The following is a 20,144-nucleotide window of genomic DNA, read 5'->3' on the forward strand; positions in this document are numbered from 1 at the left end:
TTAATTAAATATAAAGAATTATTTTTGAACTCATGTAATCAATGTTCAATCAATTAAGTTCTTCCATTTGTCAGAACTTTTAAAAATATTATTTGTATAATCTTCAACATCTTTATTATATAATATGATATGATTTACAATGAATTTTTATGAGACATAAGTGTTTAATTATATGAGTGAAACACCGTCTTATCTAACCAAGTAAAATTAGAGGGTATAGCAAGAGTCACTATCACATTAACACGCAATATAAATAATGATATTATTAATTAAAAAATTATATCTATATTTATATGATTTGTTGAATATGTCAATGAACTCTTTATTTTGATAATTAATTTAGACAAAAATTTTAAAAATTGATTGACATATCACTTAAGAGACTTATAATCTAGATAAGGGAAATACCAAGTAATCTCTCTAGACACTAAACAGAAAGGATGTCCCTTAATTACATAGTATTTAGAGATATCCTAATATACTCTAACTATTCTAACAATATGATATCAATCTAAATATAAATTTAATAATATCACATATAGCTTTTAAAAATTATTTTAATATACCAACTTAGAATGGTAGATTTGAATCTATAAAAAGAAGTGGAATGAAAAAAATCATCTTTAATAAGATTCAAACCTATAACCTTAAAATTAAGATTCAAACAATCTTGAAATCATAAATAGTCTCAGCCAAGTCAAAAATCTATTATCATGCATGACCTCCACAACAAAAGAAAAAAATATCTCACATATGGTACTCTAAACATAAATAATGGATATCTAGGTCAACCTTTCAATGTTAATAACATTTTTGCAAAAAAAGACTTGTTGACTGTTGTAATATTCTTGTGAGAGACCGTCTCTCGATAAGAAAATCTCAAATAAGAAGCTTATATTCTCATAATATTTATTGAATTAGCTATTTAACACATACATAAGACATGTGTTTCAGTGGGACCGTCTCATACAACAATTATTGAAAATTAAATAACCCAAAATAAACAAAAGGCATAAATAGCACACACAAATATATTCTAAAGGAGCAAGTTCCCCAATTCCATTTAATTTGTCCCTTATAATGAATGTCTAAAAAAAAAAAGAACTTAGTAATAAAACTAGATAGGGAGTTATCAAAATTCAGTTCCACTCCACTTTAGGAGGGTGAGCTAAGAGCTAGCTAGGGGTTCCATACAATAGAAAGACAACAAAATCACACTACAAAGAATGAAACAATATTGGCTTAGGTAGTGTGTATTGCTGAGGCTATCTTCTCCTCATCAACTACTTGTCTAAACTCTGATTTCGATCTTTGGATCTTCGTTCTTTAGCTAACTTGTTGTTGGTTTCCATACATGGGGTAGGCACCGTAGGCGGCAGCAGCAGCCGCAGCAGCGTACATGGGGTCGTGAGGGTGAGGTACGTAACCATAACCACCATCGTAGATGGGTCCTCCATAGTACCCTCCATTCCACTGATTTCCATAGTCACCTCCTCTTGACTGCATTTATAAACAATAACCTTAGTCCTAATGATCTCTTGGCCTAGTTATTGGCGCATAACGACAATGAAAATATCTCTAAGCACCCTAACTTGACGTAATAGACTTGGTTCATACTATTTTGATATTTTTTACGGTTGTGTGAACCAAGTTTATACAAAATTTTCTCTTACTTGATAAGGCTCGAATCTCACCCATCATGGTCATGGGTAGAGTTATTGAATAGTGTGAGGTCCCGTTAAAAGCCCATGACCCACCCGATTTAAATAGATCAAGCCCTTATATCATCTTAAAAATTAAATCTCAAAACTTAAGCCGATGGTTGAGGCCTCACGATAAGTTATATACTCTAACACGCTCCGTCACACAAGAGGTTAAATATTCCACCTGAATTTGAGGGGTGGTTGAGATTCGACTTCATGACCTTTTTGTCATGGAACTAGTTCAACCAAAAGCTTAAGCTAATAGTTAAGGCCTCAGAATATATCTCTAACAGAATCGAGTCGAGTTTGGTCAATGGTGTTGTTGATCAGACCGCACCCTGGTCATCAATAAGACTCTAGCATCACCCAACATGACCCCTTAAGAAAACAAAGAAATGCAAAATCATAAATAGAAAGAAAGAAATAGGTAGAATGAAGTGAGTATGCAATGCCTGTTTATTAGCTGGATTACGGCCCCATGAGAGGCGTACTGTTTGCTTCCCAATTACTGTTCCATTCAAGTTGTTTAAAGCCTCCTCAGCATTACCTCTGCAAGTGTACAATACATTATGATTAGTTATTTCACCAATGCAATCTATGATTCAATTTGAGATGATGATAGATCTAAAACATACTTCATACCTGTTTGCAAATTGGACGAACCCACACCCTTTTCCCACAGGGATTTTAACAGAAACAATATCCCCATATTGGGAAAATGGTTGTCTAAGATCTTCATCTGCTACACTTGGATCAAGCCCTCCAACAAATATCTATATATATATATGTAAACAAACATAATATTAGCATCAACTGATCTTTAACTTCCTCAAAGTATATATAATATGTCTTATAACTCACTCACCGTTGTGTTTGATGAATCTCCATCAGATTGTGAGCCTTGTCCACCATTGCCATTCGATCCGTATCCACCTAGCCAACAACACATTATTGGCATAACACTTCAGTAACTTCACCTTATGACTAATGGATTGTTTGGTTGTTGGTACTAAATTGAGGTAATGAGAATGATTTATAGTGTAAATTTTCCTAAAATATATCATATTATTCCTATGGTGATGAAACGATTTTGATAATGAATAAGTTCTTTTGTCATAATTTCTCCCACCTAAACTATTTCTCCAAATGGTAATATAATGTGTTGGAAATACCCACATGTGATTTCACATCAAAAAATTAGAGAGAGATTGACTAACATATATAGTTGATGGGCTACTCCTCCTAATACCAATTGATTTTATGATGGAAACTCATCAGGTCTATATACAGTCAACTCTTCTCTCTGGTGAGTCTCGCTATGTGCAAGCCAATAACAAATTTATCACATTGGAGTGAATTTTAGGAAAAAAATAAGATAATTGAAGTAAAACAAGCATAACCATTAAACTTATTTGAGGATGAAAACATTAAACCTTGTTGAGGATGAAATGTGGCACATTCCATCAAAATTATCAGTGTAGTTACTATTAGAGTATATAACATATCTTGGGGCCTCAACCATTAACTTAAGTTTTTGGTTGAGTTGGTTCCTTGACAGTTACCTTGTTGATATCCTAGAGATTTCCGAGGGGTAGCTGGGCCAATGCGCATAGGCCTAGTAGAGCAATAGACACCATTCATTTCAGCCATTGCTTGCGTCCTCTCACCATCATCCCCAAATCTCACAAAACCATAGCCTTTGGATCGACCAGTATTAGCATCGATCACAACCTTTGCAGCCTTAACAGAGGGATACTTATTTGCAAACAGTTCATGCAACATAGTATCAGTCACATCTGCTGCTAAATCACCCACAAAGATAGAAAGATCAGAACCATTATCTGCCCGCTTATCACCCATACTAAAAGTCGCCCAGTTCAAACGAAATGGCTGCTCTGCGTTGGGCATCATGACGCCTGCGTAAGTCTGCAGCACCTTCTCTGCAATGGCATGAGTCAGAAACTCGACAAATCCGTATCCTTCTGAGGCACCCGTCTGTTTATTGCGGATAACCTTAACTGATGCTATCTGCATATAATCAAGTAAATGGCATTAAGTCATAAGAACAAAGGATTTGCATCAATGGTTGCTCACAACAATGTTGTTATCAGTTGCTTTTACATGATCAATTACATTAATTGCACTCGATAAATGTGTACTACAACATACTAAATTCAAGAATATTGCTACATTTAATTTCCCAAGACCAATCTAAATCTTAGATAAGATGTTCATGATATCAACACAGATGTTTAATTGTAATACTGAAATGTATTGGTTATACTAAAATAATCCCATTAATTATCACAAATAATGATGAAAAAGTTCAATTTATGGTAAAGTAAATCTCATCCACCCAATGGTGAAGTCGTGAAATTATTAATCATAGTATTGAATTAAGTTGGTTGCAAGGTTCTTATAACATGTGAAGAGTGAAAGTCTTTATATGTATAGGCGTTCAATTGGGTCGAATTTAAACTAACTCGAAAATAAACTGAACAGGCTCTAAACATACCTTAAGCATAGAAACGAAGATATATTAACATTTACATATATACATACATACTAATACACAATACTACTCCGTTCCTTTTGAATTTGCCTCATTTCACCATTTTATGTGAAAGCTTTTTCGGGATCAACTTGTGCAAACTCTGAAGAATGAAAGAAATATATCCATAAATTAAACACCCAACTCTAAACACTTTGTCTTGAACCCAACTCTACCCTACCAATGATTCAAATGGACTACTCTACAAGTGCTTAAGTTATTTAATTGTGCTATATATTGTAAGTAAATAAAAGCATATTTCCTTAATAGGTAACATTCTTTTATATGCTTAAAGAGGGAATACATTATTTTTCAACTCAAAATAATTACTTTTCCTTTATTGTGAATTGCATCAAAAATAAGTATAAAATCCGTACATAGAAGAATTATTTCTCATTTTGAAGGTCAAATCCTGACATATATACTTCCAAATATCAACCGAATAAAGCACAGCTACATTTGATTGTACTCCCAAACAAGAAGATACTAAACACACAAGATCTATAATCTAACGACTCGTAAAAAGCTGTCAAATTGTCTAACCAAATTAAGCATTCTGCAATCAAAAAGCTGCAATTTACAGACTTAGTTTTCTCACTCAGATTTACAATCAATCAATCAAAAATCAATCAACAAAACCCAAGAATTTTACACAAAATAATCGAAATCCAATAACAAATCAAATTGAATAAACATAAAACCACAATGTAAAGAAGAACAACCAAGATTTACAACCAATCAATCAATCAGAAAAACCCAATAAAATTCAGCATAAAAAGATTAAAACCCACTAACAAAAGTTAAAATACGTGAATCTAAATTATAAAGAAATTAGAAAAAGACCTCTCCGGCAGAAGCAAAACATGTGCTAAGATAAATCTCATCCATCCAATGGTGAAGGTCTCCGACCCAAATAGTTTTATTATCTTCACTAGACCCATCATTATTATTCCCATTATTATAAGTATTATTATTATTGATGTTATTACCATTACCATTATTAGGATGGTTATTATTATTATTATGATTATTATTATTATTATGATTATTATTATTATTATTATTATTATTATTATGATGATGATGAAAATTATTTCTCTGTTGATGATGATGATGTGAGGGTGGATGTGGTGGTTGAATATAAGGGTGATGAGGATGATAAGCCGCCATATAGTGTGGCGGCGGTGGGTAAGGTTGAGGAGCCCCCATCATCTGATGCTGCATTACCAAAGCCGCTGCTGGGTATTGCAACCATACAGATCCTGTATGAGCTGCGGTGACGGAGGTGACGGCGGCGACTGGTTGTTGTTGTTGTTGCTGTTGCTGCTGCAAAGGCGGCGGCGGCGGCGCTTGATTGGTGTTGGTAGTGTTATTGTTTTCTGATGCGGAATTTCCGGATGATTGCATCTTGAAAAAGGGTCTAATAATGGGTTGTTTTTATATGTAAAATATGTTAGTTTTTGAGGTATAACAATGGCGGAAAAGGGTTTGGAATGGAGAAGGAGAATAGGGAGGCTATCTGCTAGGAAGGTGGTTAAAGATAGAGATGAAGGTTTTTGTTATTTATTTGGGGAATTGGGTTTTGCCCTTACTCTAACGCGGTCCCTTTCGTAGCCGTTGGATTCGTTGGATCTATGCCGTTAATCGTACGGCCCGATTTAATTGCAGTTGTGGCATGTTCTCAAATTGCTGAATCCAATTAGTTGGATTCCCGTATTTATATGTTTTTTTTAAATAGACAAAATGGAAAGATATTGATAAATTGATCTCTCAATATATATCGTTAAGAAAAACAAATGAAAACAGTAATAATAACATTAATTTTTAAATGAGATGGTGTTACGATGAGATTATTTTTATTAGAATGGTCTGATATATATTTTTTTGTGTTAAAGTGATAACTTATAACGTTAAAATGATCACTTACAAACTTAAAATAATTACTTTTTATAGTCTTATAGTAATTACTTATAACCTTAAAACGATTACTATGACCTTAATTAATTAAAAAATGGACTAATTATATGGGTTCGTCTCATAATAAAACGGCATTAAACAAGACGAGTCGTAATAACAATCACAATAATACGAAAAATAAAAAATTGATCTAATGGTTAAAAGAAAGATAAATAAAAAAACAACAGGTAATTTTCCGTGTATTACTGTTCTCTGTTATTTTTTTAATTGATTGATGTGTTTGTAATTGTAGTGTATAGGAAGTGTTGGTCAAAAATCTCTGCAGTTCAGCCGTCATCCTTTTCGGGTTTGCAAATTGAATCTGTTATTTTTACCTTAAAAACCTAGCTTTTACGCGTAATTTATCACTATAAAACTCGCGTTCCACGAAATTATTAATATAAAAATATATATAAACATAAATTTTATATAAAAATTTATTACGTGTTATCGGTATAAATTGTTGGGTTATTTCCTCTCATTTGGAGGAAGGCCCAATTAATATATTTAATTATGGGCTTAATAATAATGGGCTAATAATAATATTATTATTATTAATAAAAAAAAAAAAAGGAAAAGGAAGTAATATATTTGTGAATTGTGAAAACACAATACACGCACAAGAAAAACAAAAAACCAGAAACAGGAGCGAGGAGAGAGGAGTATCGTGCGTGATTTTCGGCGATCCGATCAAAGACCATTCGTACTCCGATTTTCGTCAAATTTTGACACGTTGTTCCTGCCTACCCAATCTACATATTCAACAGTTGGATTGTCATTTGGTGCACTGTAAGTGGGTAATTTGTATTTTGCCCTAATTTTACCCTAATTGTTATTTTACCACTTTTGAGTGATGTTTTAGGGTTGTTTGGTGTTTGTATTACCTCTAGTATTGTCTAGAGAGGATTTTGGTTGTACCCATTAATTTTATTGGTGATTAGTGGAAGAGTGTGGTACCACTTACGGTCCCGTGGTTTTTTCCCGCATTGGGTTTTCCACGTAAATATCGTGTGTGCTTTACTTTCCGCATTTTTACTTTATTGCGCTTGATTGTGGGATTATTATTATTTGTTTGATTGGATTGGTTATTTTTGCTCATCTAACAACACAAAGGGAGAAAGTGTGTGTATTATATCGCCATTTTTCTCAACATAGTGGTATCAAGAGCTTGGTTTATATTTTCTTGGGTGATACTCTTGTGTTGGTTTATGATGGATGATAAATCTAGTATGCACGGTATGATTTATTTGGACTCTACCAACTACGTTGTGTGGAAAACTAAGATGGAAGATATTCTTTATGTGAAAGATTTGTATGAACCAATCTTAAATGAGTCTACGCCCACTGGTCAAGATGAAAGTAAATGGAAAATTTTGAATCGGAAAGCGGTAGGAACCATTAGACAATTTGTTGATGTTAGTGTGCTCCAACATATTTCCAATGACACGAATGCGTATGAATTGTGGATGAAACTTGAGGCTATGTATGAGAGGAAGAACGCCTTAAGTAAAGCGTCATTGATGAGAAAATTGGTAAAGTTAGAATTTCACGATGGTAATAGCATGGTAGTACATTTGAATGATTTTCAAGGTTTGATTAATCAATTGTCTGCAGTGAAAATGTCCTTAGATGATGAGTTGCAGGCACTATTACTACTTTCCTCATTGCCGGATAGTTGGGACACACTATTTGTATTACTTAGCAATTCTGCTCCTGATGGTAAGTTGACAATGGAGAGTGTCAAAGCTAGTCTGCTGAATGAAGAGACTAGGAGAAAGGAGATGGGTTCCTCCAATCATTCTGAAGCTCATTATGTTGCACAAGAGTCTAATAGGGGAAGAAGCAAAAATCGACCTTCTCGAGGTAGAGACAATTCCAGAGACAAGTCTAAATCCAAGGGTAGAATTATTTGTCATTACTGCGACAAGCCGGGACATATTAAGAGGTTCTGCAGAAAGATGAAAAGAGACAAGTCAAAAGATAGAAAGGGTGATTCATCTGAGTCGAAGTCTGAAGAGAAAAATACTACAGCTCTAGCAATCAGTGATGATGATTTGCTCTTCATTGGTGATAAAGAGTGTTTGAATGTAGCTGGTGATGACTGCAATTGGGTGATTGATTCGGGTGCTTCGTATCATCTTACTTCGCATCAAGACTATTTCTCGTCCTACACTAGTGGTGATTTTGGTAGTGTTAGAATGGGGAATGATGGGTCATCCAGGGTTGTCGACAAAGGCACTATTTACTTGGAAAGTTCCACCGGTTGTAAGCTGATTTTGAGAAATGTTAGACACGTTCCTGATATCAGATTGAATCTTATTTCTATAGGTAAACTTGATGAAGAGGGTTACTTCAGCCACTTCAATGATGGTAAGTGGAAGCTCTGCAAGGGGAATCTTATAGCAGCCCGAGGTAAGAAGCAAGGTTCTCTTTATATGATGTAAGCGAAGGTTTGCGCGGATGAGGTAAATGTTGCAGATGAATGTTCTAGTGAGTTATGGCATAATAGACTTGGCCATATGAGTGAGAAAGGTATGCAGATGCTCTTTAAGAAGCAATATCTCCCTGATGTCTCAGGTATGTCTCTTAGATCCTGTGTTGATTGTTTAGCTGGTAAACAACATAGGGTTGCTTTTCATTCTCGCCCTCCATCTAGGAGAAAGTATCCTCTTGATCTTGTCCACACTGATGTATGTTCTATGGATGCTAAATCCCATAGTGGTGCTCTTTACTTTGTTTCTTTTATTGATGATTATTCTCGAAAAGTGTGGGTTACTGTGTTGAAAACCAAGGATCAGGTACTCTCTGCTTTCAAGGAGTTTCAGGCTAGAGTTGAGCGAGAAACTGGTAGAAAGCTCAAGGTCATGAGAGCTGATAATGGTGGTGAGTACAGAGGCCCATTTGAAAGCTACTGCAAGGGTCAAGGCATCAAGCTTGAGAAAACAGTTCCAAAGACACCTCAATTGAACGGAGTTGCAGAGAGGATGAACAGAACAATTGAAGAAAGAATTCGATGTATGCTCTCTCATGCAAAGTTGTCCAAGTCTTTCTGGGCAGAGGCATTGGTTACAGCTGTGTACTTGATTAACCTTTCACCTTCAAATCCTCTTGATGGTGATGTTCCTCAGAAAGTTTGGACCGGTAAAGATGTCTCCTACAAGCACTTGAGGGTATTTGGATGTCGTGCTTTTGTTCACATTCCTAGAGATGAGAGATCCAAGTTAGATAAGAAGACAAAGCAGTGTATATTTTTGGGGTACTCTGAAGATGCTCTTGGGTACAAGTTATGGGATCCAGTAGATAGGAAAGTTCTTAGAAGTAGAGATGTTGTGTTCTTTGAAGATCAGACTATTGAAGATATTGAAAAGCCAAAGCAACAAACATCCTCTCATACTCCAATCAATTTTGATCCAGTCTTACCGCAGATGACTCCTAGAGTTGAAGGGGGAGATATTCAGGATGATGATGACAATATTGGTGATGATGGTCATGATGATCAACCTGAAGTTGAGCCTCCAGTTGTTGAACCGCAACCACAGCCTGATGATGTGAGAAGATCTACTAGAGGACCACGTCCTTCTATGAGGTATCCTACTACAGAGTTTGTGTTACTAACTGATGGGGGAGAGCCAGAAGACTTTCAGGAGGCTATGTCACATGAGAAAAGTAAGGAGTGGTATAATGCCATGCAAGATGAGATGAATTCCTTGCATGAGAATCACACTTATGATCTGGTAAAGTTGCCTAACGGCAAACGAGCACTCAAGAATAAATGGGTGTTTAAGTTGAAGCACGGAGAGGATGGTCAACCACCTAGGTTCAAGGCTAGGATTCTTGTGCGAGGCTATGAACAGAAGAAGGGGATTGATTTTGATGAAATTTTCTCTCCAGTGGTGAAGATGTCTTCAATCAGAGTTGTACTTAGTTTGGCTGCCAGCATGAATTTGGAGATTGAGCAACTTGATGTGAAGACTGCTTTCCTCCATGGTGACCTAAAGGAGGAAATTTACATGGAGCAACCTGAAGGCTTCGAGGTCAAGGGAAAGGAGAAGCTTGTGTGTCGCTTAAAGAAGAGTTTGTATGGTCTCAAGCAAGCGCCTCGGCAATGGTACAAGAAATTTGAGTCATTCATGGTTGATAATGACTTCCACAAGACATATGCTGATCAATGCGTGTTTGTGAAGAATTTTGCTGAAGGTGACTTTCTCATTCTCTTGTTATATGTTGATGATATGTTGATTGTTGGTCGTGATTCCAATAAGATTGTTGACTTAAAGGCTAGTTTGAGCAAGTCCTTTGCTATGAAGGACCTTGGCCCTGCAAAACAAATTTTAGGCATGCGTATTTCTCGTGATAGGAAAAATAAGAAATTGTGGATATCATAAGAGAAATACATTGAAAAGGTGCTGAAAAGGTTCAATATGAACAATGCTAAGCCTGTGTGTTCTCCACTGCCAGTGCATATGAAATTGAGTTCCAAACAATGTCCTACAACAGATGAAGATAAGAAGAAGATGAAAAATATGCCTTATTCATCCGCTGTAGGTAGTTTGATGTAACTATGGTATGTACTAGGCCTGATATAGCTCATGCTGTTGGGGTAGTTAGCAGGTTTATGTCTAATCCTGGAAAGGAGCATTGGGCAGCAGTTAAGTGGATTCTAAGGTATCTCAGGGGTACTTCTAGAGTAAGTTTATGTTTTGGTCCTGGCGAACCTGTGTTGGATGGTTACACAGATGCTGATATGTCAGGTGATATTGATTCTAGTAAGTCTACTTCTGGTTATATGATGACGTTTGCAGGGGGAGCTGTTTCTTGGCAATCTAAATTGCAAAAATGTGTTGCTCTATCGACTACTGAGTCAGAGTATGTGACAGCTGTTGAAGCTGGTAAAGAGTTAGTGTGGATGAGGGACTTCCTTGAGGAGTTGGGTTTAGAGCAAGACGATTATTTGTTACATTGTGATTGTCAGAGTGCCATTCACCTAGCTAAGAATGCTACCTATCATGGTCGAACGAAACATATACGAAGGAGGTATCATTGGATTCGAGATCAGATAGAAGAAAAAATATTTGAGCTTGTGAAGATCAGTATTCATGAAAATGGATCGGATATGTTGACGAAGATCCTTCCAAGAGACAAGTTAGAGGTGTGCCGTTTGAAAGCGGGACTTGTCATATCCCCCAAGTTGGAGTGAGGGGGAGATTTGTTGGGTTATTCCCTCCCACTTGGAGGAAGGCCCAATTAATATATTTAATTATGGGCTTAATAATAATGGGCTAATAATAATATTATTATTATTAATAAAAAAAAAAGGAAAAGGAAGTAATATATATGTGAATTGTGAAAACACAATACACGCACAAGAAAAACAAAAAACCAGAAACAGGAGCGAGGAGAGAGGAGTATCGTGCGTGATTTTCGGCGATCCGATCAAAGACCATTCGTACTCCGATTTTCGTCAAATTTTGACACGTTGTTCCTGCCTACCCAATCTACATATTCAACAGTTGGATTGTCATTTGGTGCACTGTAAGTGGGTAATTTGTATTTTGCCCTAATTTTACCCTAATTGTTATTTTACCACTTTTGAGTGATGTTTTAGGGTTGTTTGGTGTTTGTATTACCTCTAGTATTGTCTAGAGAGGATTTTGGTTGTACCCATTAATTTTATTGGTGATTAGTGGAAGAGTGTGGTACCACTTACGGTCCCGTGGTTTTTTCCCGCATTGGGTTTTCCACGTAAATATCGTGTGTGCTTTACTTTCCGCATTTTTACTTTATTGCGCTTGATTGTGGGATTATTATTATTTGTTTGATTGGATTGGTTATTTTTGCTCATCTAACAACACAAAGGGAGAAAGTGTGTGTATTATATCGCCATTTTTCTCAACATAGTGGTATCAAGAGCTTGGTTTATATTTTCTTGGGTGATACTCTTGTGTTGGTTTATGATGGATGATAAATCTAGTATGCACGGTATGATTTATTTGGACTCTACCAACTACGTTGTGTGGAAAACTAAGATGGAAGATATTCTTTATGTGAAAGATTTGTATGAACCAATCTTAAATGAGTCTACGCCCACTGGTCAAGATGAAAGTAAATGGAAAATTTTGAATCGGAAAGCGGTAGGAACCATTAGACAATTTGTTGATGTTAGTGTGCTCCAACATATTTCCAATGACACGAATGCGTATGAATTGTGGATGAAACTTGAGGCTATGTATGAGAGGAAGAACGCCTTAAGTAAAGCGTCATTGATGAGAAAATTGGTAAAGTTAGAATTTCACGATGGTAATAGCATGGTAGTACATTTGAATGATTTTCAAGGTTTGATTAATCAATTGTCTGCAGTGAAAATGTCCTTAGATGATGAGTTGCAGGCACTATTACTACTTTCCTCATTGCCGGATAGTTGGGACACACTATTTGTATCACTTAGCAATTCTGCTCCTGATGGTAAGTTGACAATGGAGAGTGTCAAAGCTAGTCTGCTGAATGAAGAGACTAGGAGAAAGGAGATGGGTTCCTCCAATCATTCTGAAGCTCATTATGTTGCACAAGAGTCTAATAGGGGAAGAAGCAAAAATCGACCTTCTCGAGGTAGAGACAATTCCAGAGACAAGTCTAAATCCAAGGGTAGAATTATTTGTCATTACTGCGACAAGCCGGGACATATTAAGAGGTTCTGCAGAAAGATGAAAAGAGACAAGTCAAAAGATAGAAAGGGTGATTCATCTGAGTCGAAGTCTGAAGAGAAAAATACTACAGCTCTAGCAATCAGTGATGATGATTTGCTCTTCATTGGTGATAAAGAGTGTTTGAATGTAGCTGGTGATGACTGCAATTGGGTGATTGATTCGGGTGCTTCGTATCATCTTACTTCGCATCAAGACTATTTCTCGTCCTACACTAGTGGTGATTTTGGTAGTGTTAGAATGGGGAATGATGGGTCATCCAGGGTTGTCGACAAAGGCACTATTTACTTGGAAAGTTCCACCGGTTGTAAGCTGATTTTGAGAAATGTTAGACACGTTCCTGATATCAGATTGAATCTTATTTCTATAGGTAAACTTGATGAAGAGGGTTACTTCAGCCACTTCAATGATGGTAAGTGGAAGCTCTGCAAGGGGAATCTTATAGCAGCCCGAGGTAAGAAGCAAGGTTCTCTTTATATGATGTAAGCGAAGGTTTGCGCGGATGAGGTAAATGTTGCAGATGAATGTTCTAGTGAGTTATGGCATAATAGACTTGGCCATATGAGTGAGAAAGGTATGCAGATGCTCTTTAAGAAGCAATATCTCCCTGATGTCTCAGGTATGTCTCTTAGATCCTGTGTTGATTGTTTAGCTGGTAAACAACATAGGGTTGCTTTTCATTCTCGCCCTCCATCTAGGAGAAAGTATCCTCTTGATCTTGTCCACACTGATGTATGTTCTATGGATGCTAAATCCCATAGTGGTGCTCTTTACTTTGTTTCTTTTATTGATGATTATTCTCGAAAAGTGTGGGTTACTGTGTTGAAAACCAAGGATCAGGTACTCTCTGCTTTCAAGGAGTTTCAGGCTAGAGTTGAGCGAGAAACTGGTAGAAAGCTCAAGGTCATGAGAGCTGATAATGGTGGTGAGTACAGAGGCCCATTTGAAAGCTACTGCAAGGGTCAAGGCATCAAGCTTGAGAAAACAGTTCCAAAGACACCTCAATTGAACGGAGTTGCAGAGAGGATGAACAGAACAATTGAAGAAAGAATTCGATGTATGCTCTCTCATGCAAAGTTGTCCAAGTCTTTCTGGGCAGAGGCATTGGTTACAGCTGTGTACTTGATTAACCTTTCACCTTCAAATCCTCTTGATGGTGATGTTCCTCAGAAAGTTTGGACCGGTAAAGATGTCTCCTACAAGCACTTGAGGGTATTTGGATGTCGTGCTTTTGTTCACATTCCTAGAGATGAGAGATCCAAGTTATATAAGAAGACAAAGCAGTGTATATTTTTGGGGTACTCTGAAGATGCTCTTGGGTACAAGTTATGGGATCCAGTAGATAGGAAAGTTCTTAGAAGTAGAGATGTTGTGTTCTTTGAAGATCAGACTATTGAAGATATTGAAAAGCCAAAGCAACAAACATCCTCTCATACTCCAATCAATTTTGATCCAGTCTTACCGCAGATGACTCCTAGAGTTGAAGGGGGAGATATTCAGGATGATGATGACAATATTGGTGATGATGGTCATGATGATCAACCTGAAGTTGAGCCTCCAGTTGTTGAACCGCAACCACAGCCTGATGATGTGAGAAGATCTACTAGAGGACCACGTCCTTCTATGAGGTATCCTACTACAGAGTTTGTGTTACTAACTGATGGGGGAGAGCCAGAAGACTTTCAGGAGGCTATGTCACATGAGAAAAGTAAGGAGTGGTATAATGCCATGCAAGATGAGATGAATTCCTTGCATGAGAATCACACTTATGATCTGGTAAAGTTGCCTAACGGCAAACGAGCACTCAAGAATAAATGGGTGTTTAAGTTGAAGCACGGAGAGGATGGTCAACCACCTAGGTTCAAGGCTAGGATTCTTGTGCGAGGCTATGAACAGAAGAAGGGGATTGATTTTGATGAAATTTTCTCTCCAGTGGTGAAGATGTCTTCAATCAGAGTTGTACTTAGTTTGGCTGCCAGCATGAATTTGGAGATTGAGCAACTTGATGTGAAGACTGCTTTCCTCCATGGTGACCTAAAGGAGGAAATTTACATGGAGCAACCTGAAGGCTTCGAGGTCAAGGGAAAGGAGAAGCTTGTGTGTCGCTTAAAGAAGAGTTTGTATGGTCTCAAGCAAGCGCCTCGGCAATGGTACAAGAAATTTGAGTCATTCATGGTTGATAATGACTTCCACAAGACATATGCTGATCAATGCGTGTTTGTGAAGAATTTTGCTGAAGGTGACTTTCTCATTCTCTTGTTATATGTTGATGATATGTTGATTGTTGGTCGTGATTCCAATAAGATTGTTGACTTAAAGGCTAGTTTGAGCAAGTCCTTTGCTATGAAGGACCTTGGCCCTGCAAAACAAATTTTAGGCATGCGTATTTCTCGTGATAGGAAAAATAAGAAATTGTGGATATCATAAGAGAAATACATTGAAAAGGTGCTGAAAAGGTTCAATATGAACAATGCTAAGCCTGTGTGTTCTCCACTGCCAGTGCATATGAAATTGAGTTCCAAACAATGTCCTACAACAGATGAAGATAAGAAGAAGATGAAAAATATGCCTTATTCATCCGCTGTAGGTAGTTTGATGTAACTATGGTATGTACTAGGCCTGATATAGCTCATGCTGTTGGGGTAGTTAGCAGGTTTATGTCTAATCCTGGAAAGGAGCATTGGGCAGCAGTTAAGTGGATTCTAAGGTATCTCAGGGGTACTTCTAGAGTAAGTTTATGTTTTGGTCCTGGCGAACCTGTGTTGGATGGTTACACAGATGCTGATATGTCAGGTGATATTGATTCTAGTAAGTCTACTTCTGGTTATATGATGACGTTTGCAGGGGGAGCTGTTTCTTGGCAATCTAAATTGCAAAAATGTGTTGCTCTATCGACTACTGAGTCAGAGTATGTGACAGCTGTTGAAGCTGGTAAAGAGTTAGTGTGGATGAGGGACTTCCTTGAGGAGTTGGGTTTAGAGCAAGACGATTATTTGTTACATTGTGATTGTCAGAGTGCCATTCACCTAGCTAAGAATGCTACCTATCATGGTCGAACGAAACATATACGAAGGAGGTATCATTGGATTCGAGATCAGATAGAAGAAAAAATATTTGAGCTTGTGAAGATCAGTATTCATGAAAATGGATCGGATATGTTGACGAAGATCCTTCCAAGAGACAAGTTAGAGGTGTGCCGTTTGAAAGCGGGACTTGTCATATCCCCCAAGTTGGAGTGAGGGGGAGATTTGTTGGGTTATTCCCTCCCACTTGGAGGAAGGCCCAATTAATATATTTAATTATGGGCTTAATAATAATGGGCTAATAATAATATTATTATTATTAATAAAAAAAAAGGAAAAGGAAGTAATATATATGTGAATTGTGAAAACACAATACACGCACAAGAAAAACAAAAAACCAGAAACAGGAGCGAGGAGAGAGGAGTATCGTGCGTGATTTTCGGCGATCCGATCAAAGACCATTCGTACTCCGATTTTCGTCAAATTTTGACACGTTGTTCCTGCCTACCCAATCTACATATTCAACAGTTGGATTGTCATTTGGTGCACTGTAAGTGGGTAATTTGTATTTTGCCCTAATTTTACCCTAATTGTTATTTTACCACTTTTGAGTGATGTTTTAGGGTTGTTTGGTGTTTGTATTACCTCTAGTATTGTCTAGAGAGGATTTTGGTTGTACCCATTAATTTTATTGGTGATTAGTGGAAGAGTGTGGTACCACTTACGGTCCCGTGGTTTTTTCCCGCATTGGGTTTTCCACGTAAATATCGTGTGTGCTTTACTTTCCGCATTTTTACTTTATTGCGCTTGATTGTGGGATTATTATTATTTGTTTGATTGGATTGGTTATTTTTGCTCATCTAACAACACAAAGGGAGAAAGTGTGTGTATTATATCGCCACTTTTCTCAACATAAATTATAATATTTTTTTATAAAATAGATAGAGAATTTTAAACTATAACATATGTTCCCAACAACATTATCATAATAATTTTTTATCATGCTCAAAATAATTTTCGATCGCCATGTATCTTTTGCTTCTTAATGAAATATTTAAAAATTAAAATTTTAATGAAGAAACCTTGTGTATTCACAAATCCTTCAACATAAAAAAAAAATATACTTTTATATTTTAAGAAAATAATTGAAAATTTTATGTAACTTTTAAATTCAAAATAATATTTCAAGAAAATTTAAAACAACATATTTTATGGTGATATACTACTCATATATTAAGAAATAAGTTTATGTTAATTTTAGTAATAATTATTCTATATGGCAATTCATTATTAAAAAGATATGTGGAATTTTACAATTTTTTGTTAAATTGTATGATTCTATTTTTTTTCATTTTTATTTTGGTAATAATTTTTATTTTGCTTGAAGATTTGATGATTTCTGGACTTTTGTTTTGAAAGATTCTGGTTCTTATTATTTCATTCATTTCCTCTTATCATATTACATATATACATGAGCATCTATTTGATTATGGTAACTGACTTAAGAATAACTGCCTAATATGATAACTGCCTAATATTAATTGCTTATTATGATGTAACTGTATAATTGGTGAACTGCTTTCCAATATTGCTATTATTGCGATATATTAGGCATAGTTAAGAGCTTTCTTAGAGATATATCTTTGATTGGGAATATTTGAGATTTTTCCATATATCTAGGTGTATATTTTAGGTAGTTTCCTCGTATTTAAAACCTTGTCTTGTAATATATTACTCAAATGTTTCATGAAATAAGACACAGCAAAGTATTCTTTATTTCATACTTTGTCATGGTATCAGACCTTCTTTACCATTATTAAAAAATCATCATGGTTGAAGGAGAAACACCTCCTCCACCACCAAAAATTAAAATCAATTCACCATTTTTTCTTGGAGCTAATGATAAGCCCGATGACTTTATTACACTGGTGCGTCTCAAACTCGATAATTTTGATACATGGGCTCATGCCATATATGTAGCTCTTTCGTCATGAAGAAAGTTCGGGTTCGTCAATGGTACTATTACAAGTTTTGTACCGCCTAGAACAAGGGACGATTGGGTTGTGATACAGTGTATGCTTGTTTCATGGCTAATGAATGCAATCCATCCGGAGGTAAAATCTTTGCTTTCTAATTATGATAATGCTAAGTGGTTATGGGATGACTTGCATGAAAGATTTTTTGTAGTAAATGGTCCTCGTATTCAACATTTGAAAGCACAAATTAATAATTGTGAGCAAACAAAAAATATGTCGGTTGCTCTTTATTTTGGTAAATTGAAAGTTTTGTGGGATGATCTTGCTAAGCTTGAACCTTTAATTACATGTAAATGTGGAAATTGCACTTGTAATATTGGTCGTCAACATGACAAGCGACGTAAGGATGATAAATTACAACAGTTCTTGCTTGGTCTTTGCTCTGAATATTATGCTCAAACAAGGTCCAATATTCTGTCTCAAGACCCTTTACCTACTTTGAATAAAGCCCATCAACAAGTGTCTTAAGATGAACTTGTGAGGGGGCTTGATCGCGAGAAGGCAGCACCACCACAAGTGGTTAATTTTGTTGTTCGTATCGGGACAGATAGAGGGTGTGGATCATCAGACAAACCAGTAAACCAGGCCATGAAACTTCCAACTGTTATTTTCTTTTGGTGTGTAGTCATTGCAAAAAGAATGGGCATGATGTAACTCGCTGCTATGAACTTGTTGGTTATCCCAAGGGTTTGTTTGAAGGCAAGAAGGGATCTTTAGTTGGGCATGGCCGTGATGGACCACGCACAAATGCTGTCTTGACCAACAGTGCACAGTGGGTTCAGTGGGTTCCTACGCTGCAGCAGCCACCACTTCGTTAACAGTCAGCACCTCACATGCTGCTTTTGGACAAATCTTCACACCAGAACAATGGAGGGCTCTTTCTCATTTCCTTGGTAATGCAAAAGTTCCCGATAATCGTCTCAATGGTAAGTTTGTAACTACCTCGTGGATTATTGATACGGGAGAAATACATCATGTTACAGGAAATAAATCTTTGTTATTTGATGCTCATGACTTTTAATGTCCAGTAGGTTTCCCAAATGGTGAAAATGTGATTCCTACTTTAGAGGGCTCTGTTTATCTATCCGAAAAAATCACTCTAACTAGTGTGCTTTTTGTCTCAAATCTGCATTGCAATTTGATTTCCGTGTCACAATTAAATGATCAATTGACTGTTGTTGTCCACTTTAACTCTTATATGTGTGCTATATAGGACCACATGAAGGAGCTGATTGGAACGGGAGTTAGAAAGGATGGACTGTATCATTTTAGCAAACTCGACTTGGTGCAACGTGTGTCAGCAATTGGGTCAACATCAAGTTTGGAGTTATGGCATAGGAGAATGGGACATCCCTCCGAGAAAGTGGTTAAGTTACTTCCTCATGTTAGTAATGAAGATTTTTTAGACAAAGCATGTGAAATATGTATGCGGGCTAAACATCATAGAGATAATTTTCCGTTAAGTGACACTAAACTTCTAGAATTTTTGAGAAAATACATTGTGATTTGAGGGATCCATATCGACATGTTTCATCATGTGGAGCTCGCTATTTCTTTACCATTGTAGATGATTTTTCTCGAGCAATTTGGATTTATTTGTTGATTGATAAACATAAGTTTTTCAAAGGTTTATCTCTTTTGTTGTTATGATTGATAGACAATTCTCTCAAACTATTAAAATTGTCCAAAGTGACAATGGCACCGAACTTAACTGCTTGTTTGATTATTTTGCGAATACCGATATCTTGTTTCAATCTTCTTGTGTGGGTACTCCGCAACAAAATAGAAAGGTTGAATGGAAACACCAGCATATTTTGAATGTAAGTAGAGATTTACGGTTTCAAGCTCGGTATCCTGTTTACTTTTGGGGATAATGTGTTTTAGCTGCCACTCATTTGATAAATAGAACTCCTACTCCTCTGTTGCAAAATAAAGCGCCTTTTGAAATTCTTTTTAATAAACCTCCCTCATTTGCTGCTATTCGTACCTTTGGTTGCTTACGTTTTTCCCATAATCAAAAGACGAAGGGGGACAAGTTCGCTAGTCGGAGTCGTAAGTGTGTGTTTTTAGGTTATCCTTTTGGAAAAAAATGGTGGAATTGAAGTTGTTTGATCTTGATACAAAAGAAATTTTTGATTCTCACGATGTTAAGTCTGTAGAAGATGTTTTTCCAT

At 36.4% G+C, this 20,144-nt stretch overlaps 1 protein-coding gene across 1 annotated transcript; it reads right to left on the reverse strand.

The window, feature by feature from the left end:
* Positions 1-877: 877 nt before the first annotated feature.
* Positions 878-5,951, reverse strand: LOC130810370 (polyadenylate-binding protein RBP47-like). Its single transcript, XM_057676402.1, has 6 exons — positions 5,098-5,951; positions 3,266-3,731; positions 2,569-2,636; positions 2,346-2,476; positions 2,156-2,252; positions 878-1,500 (listed from the first exon to the last, which is right to left on the reverse strand). Exons 1-6 carry the CDS (start codon positions 5,659-5,661, stop codon positions 1,327-1,329), a joined length of 1,500 nt encoding a protein of 499 aa, XP_057532385.1. The 5' UTR covers positions 5,662-5,951; the 3' UTR covers positions 878-1,326.
* Between the last annotated feature and the right edge of the window lie 14,193 nt (positions 5,952-20,144).

This window comes from Amaranthus tricolor, chromosome 4 (assembly GCF_026212465.1).
Source record: "Amaranthus tricolor cultivar Red isolate AtriRed21 chromosome 4, ASM2621246v1, whole genome shotgun sequence".
NCBI lineage: Eukaryota > Viridiplantae > Streptophyta > Magnoliopsida > Caryophyllales > Amaranthaceae > Amaranthus > Amaranthus tricolor.

Coding starts and splice junctions, on each gene's coding strand:
- LOC130810370 (XM_057676402.1), bottom strand. CDS start 5,661: ATGCAATCATCCGGAAATTCCGCATCAGAAAACAATAACACTACCAAC. Junction 2,637..3,265: donor ATCTCTAGGATATCAACAAG/GTAACTGTCAAG, acceptor GTTGTTGGCTAG/GTGGATACGGATCGAATGGC. Junction 2,253..2,345: donor TTCGTCCAATTTGCAAACAG/GTATGAAGTATG, acceptor GTACACTTGCAG/AGGTAATGCTGAGGAGGCTT.